The 8,019-nt window shown below is 47.8% G+C and overlaps 1 protein-coding gene across 1 annotated transcript; it reads left to right on the top strand.

Moving 5' to 3' along the window:
• The first annotated feature begins 4,835 nt into the window (after window positions 1-4,835).
• Window positions 4,836-6,239, top strand: LOC119306401 (non-specific lipid-transfer protein 2-like). The gene is made up of 2 exons (XM_037582627.1): window positions 4,836-5,190; window positions 5,310-6,239. The coding sequence occupies exons 1-2, from the start codon at window positions 4,836-4,838 to the stop codon at window positions 5,570-5,572; spliced, it is 618 nt and encodes a 205-aa protein (XP_037438524.1). The 3' UTR covers window positions 5,573-6,239.
• Window positions 6,240-8,019: the final 1,780 nt, after the last annotated feature.

Raw genomic sequence — 8,019 nt, 5'->3', positions numbered from 1 at the left:
GCCTCCTCTGCACACGGCCCCCGGCCCCGTGGCGCCCCTGTTTCCCCCGCTCCGCCCTGTGCGCCGTCGCCGCCGCCGGCGAGCCTGCGCCCCGGCTCGCCGTGCCCCCCCCTTCCCCGTTGGCCGCGGACGAGCGCCCGCTGCGCCAGTTCGGGCGGGTGCCCAGCGCCCGCTAACACCGAAACCACTCTGGCCACTGGTGTCAATGACATGGGGGCCCCACGGCCCCAGAACGTTTTATTAAAAAAAAGGGAATTAAAATTAATAATAATAAAAATAATTAATTAATTAATTAATTAATTAAGTTAATTAATCATAATTAGATTAATCAAATTAACTAATTAGTCTAATTAAACTGTGATTAGTTTAGCTAAAACCTGATTAGCCTAAACAGGGTATGACAGGTGGGCCCCGCTGGACCCACACGTCAGTTTGACCAGTCAACGCCCCTGTTGACTGCTGACGTCATGGTGACGTCATGATGACGTCAGCAAACACTGTTTTGGATAAGGTTGGATTTAAATGAATAAATAAAATTAGAAAATGATTTAAATCTTTAGAAAATCATATCTTTTAATCCGTAACTCGGATGAAAATACTTTCTACATGAAAGTTGCTCAGAACGACGAGACGAACCCGGATACGCAGCCCGTTCGTCCACCACACACCTCTAACATACCAAACACGCAACTTTCCCCCTCCGGTTCATCTGTCCGAAAACGCGAAACCCCGGGAATACTTTCCCGGATGTTTCCCCCTTCATCGGTATCGCCTATCCCTACGTTAGGACACCCCTAGCACAACGTATTGCCGCGTCTTGCTTTGTGTTACATTTGATTGCTCTGTTATTTATTGTGTTCCCCCTCCGTTACTCCTTTCCGGTAGACTCCGAGACCGACGCTGCTGCTGCCCAGTTCGACTACGGAGTTGACGACCCCTCCTTCTTGCCAGAGCAACCAGGCAAGCCCCCCCCCCCTTGATCACCAGATATCGCCTACTCTTCTCTATACTGCTTGCATTAGAGTAGCGTAGCATGTTACTGCTTTCCGTTAATCCTATTCTGATGCATAGCCTGTCATTGCTGCTACAGTCATTGATACCTTACCCGCAATCCTAAATGCTTAGTATAGGATGCTAGTGTTCCATCAGTGGCCCTACACTCTTGTCCGTCTGCCATGCTATACTACTGGGCTGTGATCACTTTGGGAGGTGATCACGGGCGTATACTATATACTTTACACAGTTACATTACCTGTGATACTGTTCGGAGATGGGGGCTGAAGGGGCAGGTGGCTCCATTCCGGTAGAGGTGGGCCTGGGTTCCCGACGGTCCCCGACGGTTACTTTGTGGCGGAGCGACAGGGCAGGTTGAGACCACCTAGGAGACAGGTGGGCGTGGCCCTGTTCGGCGTTCGCGGATACTTAACATGCTTAACGAGATCTTGGTATTTGATCTGAGTCGGCTACGAGCCTATACGCACTAACCATCTACGCGGGAGTATTTATGGGTATCCCGGCGTCGTGGTATCAGCCGAAGCACTTCAGACGTCAGCGACGGAGCGGCGCGCGCCGGATTGGAACGTAAGCCTGCTCTTGTATTAAGGGGGCTAGTTCTGCTTCCGGCCGCCCACGCAACGTGCAGGTGTGCTATGGGCGATGGGCCCAGACCCCTGTGCGCTTAGGTTTAGACCGGCGTGCTGGCCTCTCTGTTTTGCCTAGGTGGGGCTGCGACGTGTTGATCTTCCACGGCCGGGCATGACCCAGGAAAGTGTATCCGGCCAAATGGGATCAAGCGTGTTGGGCTATGTGGTGCACCCCTGCAGGGAAGTTAATCTATTCGAATAGCCGTGATCTTCGGTAACAGGACGACTTGGAGTTGTACCTTGACCTTATGACAACTAGAACCGGATACTTAATAAAACACACCCTTCCAAGTTCCACAGACAACCCGGTGATCGCTTTTCTACAGGGTGACGAGAGGAGGATCGCCGGGTAGGGTTATGCTATGCGATGCTACTTGGAGATGCTGCTTGGAGATGCTACTTGAAGATGCTACTTGGAGGACTTCAATCTACTCTCTCCTACATGCTGCAAGACGGAGGCTGCCAGAAGCGTAGTCTTCGACAGGATTAGCTATCCCCCTCTTATTCTGGCATTCTGCAGTTCAGTCCACTGATATGGCCTCCTTACACATATACCCATGCATATGTAGTGTAGTTCCTTGCTTGCGAGTACTTTGGATGAGTACTCACGGTTGCTTTCTCCCCCCTTTTTCCCCTTTTCCTTTCTTTCTGGTTGTCACAACCAGATGCTAGAGTTCAGGAGCCAGACGCCACCGTCGACTACGACCCCTACTACACCGGAGGTGCCCCTACTACGTGCAGCCCGCTGACGACGTCCAGGAGTAGTTAGGAGGATCCTAGGCAGGAGGCCTGCACCTCTTTCGATCTGTATCCCAGTTTGTGCTAGCCTTCTTAAGGCAAACTTGTTTAACTTATGTCTGTACTCAGATATTGTTGTTTCCGCTGACTCGTCTATGATCGAGCACTTGTATTCGAGCCCTCGAGGCCCCTGGCTTGTATTATGATGCTTGTATGACTTATTTTATTTGTAGAGTTGTGTTGTGATATCTTCCCGTGAGTCCCTGATCTTGATCGTACACATTTGCTTAGTGTACGATTGAATCGGGGGCGTCACAACTGGTGACCATTGACAACATAGTTGCAAGATCGAGCTTGGCTGACAGCAAGCCTCGCAAATAGTAGAGACTCTGCAAGACATTAAGGTCCTTATGAGAGCCGGGGATCCCAAGGTATGAATGCTAAATCCATAAATCCTCTGATGCAATTGCTTCGAGAAATGATGGTTTGATGATGAAAGTACCCTCTATACTACCCTTTCCATGTGGCATGACACAATTCTTTCATGTCCAATGCATAAAATAATGTATCCAAGCATCCGCGCACATTCTATTGTTTCACCTATAGAGATAACTCACAATGTCTTCATCATTTTGTAATCTCAAGTACTCTGGTTAGTTCACACATTTGAGGATGACATCTTGCCCAATGCGAATGTACTCATCAATAATGTCGGCGGCCACTCCATATACAAGCACTCAAGTTATCGTGGTACACTTCATGAAGGGATATGCACTTATTTCTCTTCGCAACATGAACCAAGGATTATTCCTCTCCACATCTTGTGAAACACGCACAAATATATCAATGTGCATCCAGAATCGCCGCCTGAAAAGGTTTTTCAAATAGACCAAATTCTCCACAAAGTAATCTCTGAAATTTTTGAGACGTCATTCTGCCCTATTGCGATAGATGCGACAAGGGCCGAATTGAGAGCCAAGTCATTTCTTCTTTCCCTCTTCCTCTTGCATTATCATGACCAATACCGTCTAAAAGTCATCATCAACTTCTTTTTCCTCCTACTCTGACGAGTCATCAATTTTTTTCTAATAGCCTCTTCATCTAGACGCTGCATTTTCCAATGACCTAATTCAATGTGTAATTGAGAAAAATGGAAAAAAAGAAAGAGGTCAATCGGTCGTACATCTCGCAGACATTGGCTGCGCATGTTGGTCTACGCTACATCGATCGGAGTACCAACCTGTTATTGGGCGGTGGGTATACGATTCGAGTGGATGGCTAGGAAGGTTTTTACCCAACATGCATGACAACACAATCTCTGGATCAGCCCACCACATCCTCCGACATAGCATAGTATCGGTTCTATTTGACTTTGCAGTTGTCAATATGTCGCTTTTTACTAGTGTAGGACTATTAGTTTGGGTTATGTGCATCTTAACTATGCAGAGGCCAGGTGTCACTCATCATATTTTGTATCTGTTCGATGCTAAATTTTAATTATAAAAGCATCCTTTATAAAAAGAAGTTAATCCTGCTTACAATTTCAAAAAAAAATCCTGTCAAGGGGAGGGGCGTTTTGTCTCCTGGGAGCATTTGCTGCCGGATGAACAGTACCACAAAAAAGTGGTAACATGTTTTCACTTTTTGATTTTTTTTGTGGAAATTCATGTTAGTATCGCAAGCATGCTTGACAATTTTCATTCGAAATGGAGCAGCAGTGTTTCGGCAGTGAAAAAACAAATTTGGGACGACATTTTGAGGTAACATTTGGTATTGAAATTTGTTTTTTTCACAAGCCAAAATGTTTATCCTTTTTGCCTAAATCTTTCCAAGTAGCATTTGGATATGACTATAAATACATGAAAAAAATATGATTTTTTTGACATCTCAAAAATTATTTTTCAAACGCAGGAGCACGTGCTCCCAAGAGCCAAATTGGATTTCCGGCCTCAAAGTATCTATACAGTATCAGATCCTTTGCTTACTTGTGTGGCGATGACAAAGCAAGTTACTGTCCTTTTCAGGATCCATTTTTACAAGAGACAACTAACAAAATCCATACCGTGACACTCAATACAGTTGTTGGCATCATCTAAGACAGCGTTGACCAACACCTTGTTCAGCTACTAAGTACTAACACCAACTATTTTAGCAACCACATGAATAATATTATTCTGAAGTGAATACTATTACGACTACTGCTGGAACTCAGAGAAATAAATAATTTCGTGCCAAGAGTAGGAAGTAGGGACATGTAGCTCACCAACATGCCCAACTAATTCCACCGCCCCAACAAAAACCGTTTATATAAAGTCACACAACTGGAGGGTCAAAAGCACAAATATACACAGAGTATAATCACCTTAAGCAAGCAGCATCTAGCTCCAAGCACCCCCAACCTAAGAAAAAGCCTCTTGCTTTCACTAGCAAACAAAGGGGAAGAAACGTCCATCAATGGCGGCAAGAGCGAGAGCGGTGGCCGCCATGTCCAGCAGCAGCAGCGTCCTCCTGGCTGCGGCGGTGGCACTGGCACTGCTGGTGGCGTCGGCGTCGGCGCAGTCCGGGTGCACCTCTGCGCTGATCGGCCTGTACCCATGCATGAACTACATCAGCGGCAGCGGCACGGCCCCGACCAAGTCTTGCTGCTCGCAGCTCGCCTCCGTGGTGCAGTCCCAGCTGCAGTGCCTTTGCAGCGCGCTCGGCGGTGACTCGTCGTCGCTCGGTGGCATCACCATCAACAAGACCCGCGCGCTCGAGCTCCCCAATGCCTGCAACGTGCAGACCCCGCCGGCGAGCAAGTGCAACGGCGGTAAGTGTTCGACAGTATACCATTTTACGAGTTACAAGAGTCAAGAGCTGCACTGCATGTATAATAATGTTGTTATCGCTTCTTGGGTTACTGACACGAGACGTCTTTTTTGCTTGCAGCTGGTGGTGGCAGTGCTCCTGGTGCCAGTGCCAACACGCCGACCACCCCGGCCGTAGAGACACCGGCCGGCTTGGGATCGAAGACGACGCCGTCGGCGTATCTGCAGGGGAGCGGCGGCTCGTCGCTCCATGGCCCGGCGGGTATGGTGTTGGCGCTCGCGGTCGCTGCGGTGTACGCCGTGTCGGCCGTGCGAGCGTCTCGGCTACTGGACTGGAGCGCTTGCTTGCCGGTGATTCAGAAATATGTTTTTTTTTATTTGTGATGGAGTTTACCTTGTTGTCTAGGTATTCATCATGTTTATTTCGTCGCATTAGTTTCGTTCATGCATTCAGTTCAAGCTGTGGCAGGTTGTGTACGTCAAGTTGTGATCACGTACACGGTGCAAAGCTGGACGATAGAGTGAGTTAGTTAGTTGAGAGAAAGTCAGTAGAGAATGAATGCATGCGTGGGCGTTCCATCAGGTTAGTTACGCGTATTTCCGTTGCATGGACGTGCTGTATAGCCAATAGTGGCTTTGGACCGAGTAATTAGTAGATAAGCGTGACTCCGGCTGAATCGTGTGGCCGTGTCAAAGAGGTGTTTACTCGTGGCCATGCTACCGGCTAGTGGAGAGAAAATAGCGGATCAAGCAGTACGTAGCAGGGAGTAGTATGTATGTGTCTCTATTGAAGGACTTTGTAATCAGCCGCGTGTGTGTGGAAAAAGAACAAGAGAAAAGGCAGAAGTGCGTTGCCAGAAAAGTTTGTGTGTTCTTGTGTCCAGTGTGTGTTCGTGTGAGTCTTCTTCCTCCTCCGGTTGATCCAACAATTTGAACACAGAAATATGTTTGTTGTGTGGTACTATTTTTGTTTGATATTGGTTTATCATTGGGTACTGGGGAGTACTGAGGTCCTGAGGAAGAATATTCCCCATGATGTAATTATTGGTTGTTTTGCTGCAGACACAATAAGAAGAGTCAATTTCACTTTTTACCTTCTATTTTGTTATTTTTATAGGGATTACTCCGTATCAACAATTTTTTTCAACTTTATGCCACACTTTACCATTTTTGATAAGCATGTTTTGTCAAGCCGGTCGTACAAGGCACACGTGGCGGTGGGTTTTCTTGTGCGGTTGGTTTCTCCTCAACGCTCACCCTCCCGCGAAAAAAAAATCTTATACGACCTGGGTCGTACATCTCCCGTCCTCAGACCACCTCCTGGGGCTGAGAGCTGGCAATTCGAATCTCAAAGTAGCTAGACCGATATTTTCTGATTCCCCTTTCTTCTCCAGCAGTCTTCGTGCTCCTCGCGACAATGTCGCTTCAGAATTTTTTGCAACTAGCCTCCACAAAGGGCGCCACTGCTTGAACCTGCTATGCCCCATCGGTGCTGGTCCTAGATAAGACGAGCCATTGCCTGAGCTCTGGCTGGAGGTAAATTAGTAAGAGGGCGCAGGCTGCGGCTCCCTAAACTCGCCGCTGCCGTAAATAAGCGAGAGGGCACAGGCCGCGGTTGCACAATGGATATATCGTCATCGCTGCTGCTCCTCGCCTTTGTTCAGGCCATCCACCGGCACCATGGGGATTGGTCGCCTCAACCTGCAAGATTCAGGAGGAGCTGATGCCGGAGTAGCCAGGAGGCTCTCTTGCCGTCTTCAGAGACGAGAAGGAGAGAGAATTGAAGGGATCATGAAGCGCCGGTGCCACGAGAATCGCGGAGGTGCTGGAGAAAGAAAGGGGAATCGAGAATAGGTTGCTTTGAGATTCGAATTGCCACGTGCCGGTCGCGGGAGGTGATCTCACGACGAGGGAGTACGACCTAGGTCGTATAGGATTTCTTTTTCGATGGAAGTGCAACCCATCTACATGGCAAGTAATGCATGTGCCGTGATGTGTTGCCTTCTGCCTTCGTTGTGCGGTACTTCCTCCTCTTCTTTAGCTTCATGGTGGCGCCTTTGTCACACATTTGGTTCCGTCTTCTTGATCGGCATGCCAAGCTGTTGCACCGACACGTACTTGAAGGCCTGTTCCTTTGGTGATGTTGCCGCCGACACAACGGCCAATAACCTCTGGGACGGGAGCAACTTGGTAAGTGGTCATTTCTTCCTACCACTATTGTTAACGATGGCAACCCACCCACTACTTATATTTCTCTTAATATGCATACATGCCATCTCAACATAGATGCTACCTCATTAATTGTTTTCTTTTTCCTATATTTCACTTGCATGCTCCACCACACTGTTTATTTTTCATATACATGCAACCCATCCACATGGTAAGTAATGTGTGTTTGCCACATCATCAACATGACATCACATCATAGTTAATTCTCACAATGTATACCATAATACAAAATTACACATGATGTCATGATTTGCGACAACCAACAGTAAATTTTGTCCCAATGTGCTACGAAATCACGGTTAATAACAAAGCGTTGCAGCACCCCCAAAAGCTATCTCGACACTCTTTCTGGCGACTTATTGGCATGTTGCAAAGTGAGTTCTCTTGCTGCCTTGCGATTGTTGAATTGTCTTCACAAATATGGCCCATGAGGGTAGATGTCATCTACAAGATAGTACCCGATGTTGTACTGATGACTGTTGACAAAATAGTTGCAAGGTCGAGCTTGCACTAGTGCAGAACCGGGCTTTAGTGCCGGTTCGTGACGGCCTTTAGTGCCGGTTGGCGAACCGGCACTAAAGAGTGGGGACTAAAGCCCCCCC

Source organism: Triticum dicoccoides, chromosome 5B (assembly GCF_002162155.2).
Source record: "Triticum dicoccoides isolate Atlit2015 ecotype Zavitan chromosome 5B, WEW_v2.0, whole genome shotgun sequence".
Classification (NCBI taxonomy): Eukaryota; Viridiplantae; Streptophyta; class Magnoliopsida; order Poales; family Poaceae; genus Triticum; species Triticum dicoccoides.
Note: the sequence above shows the minus strand (reverse complement) of the source record. Positions and strands in the feature narration are given on the sequence as shown.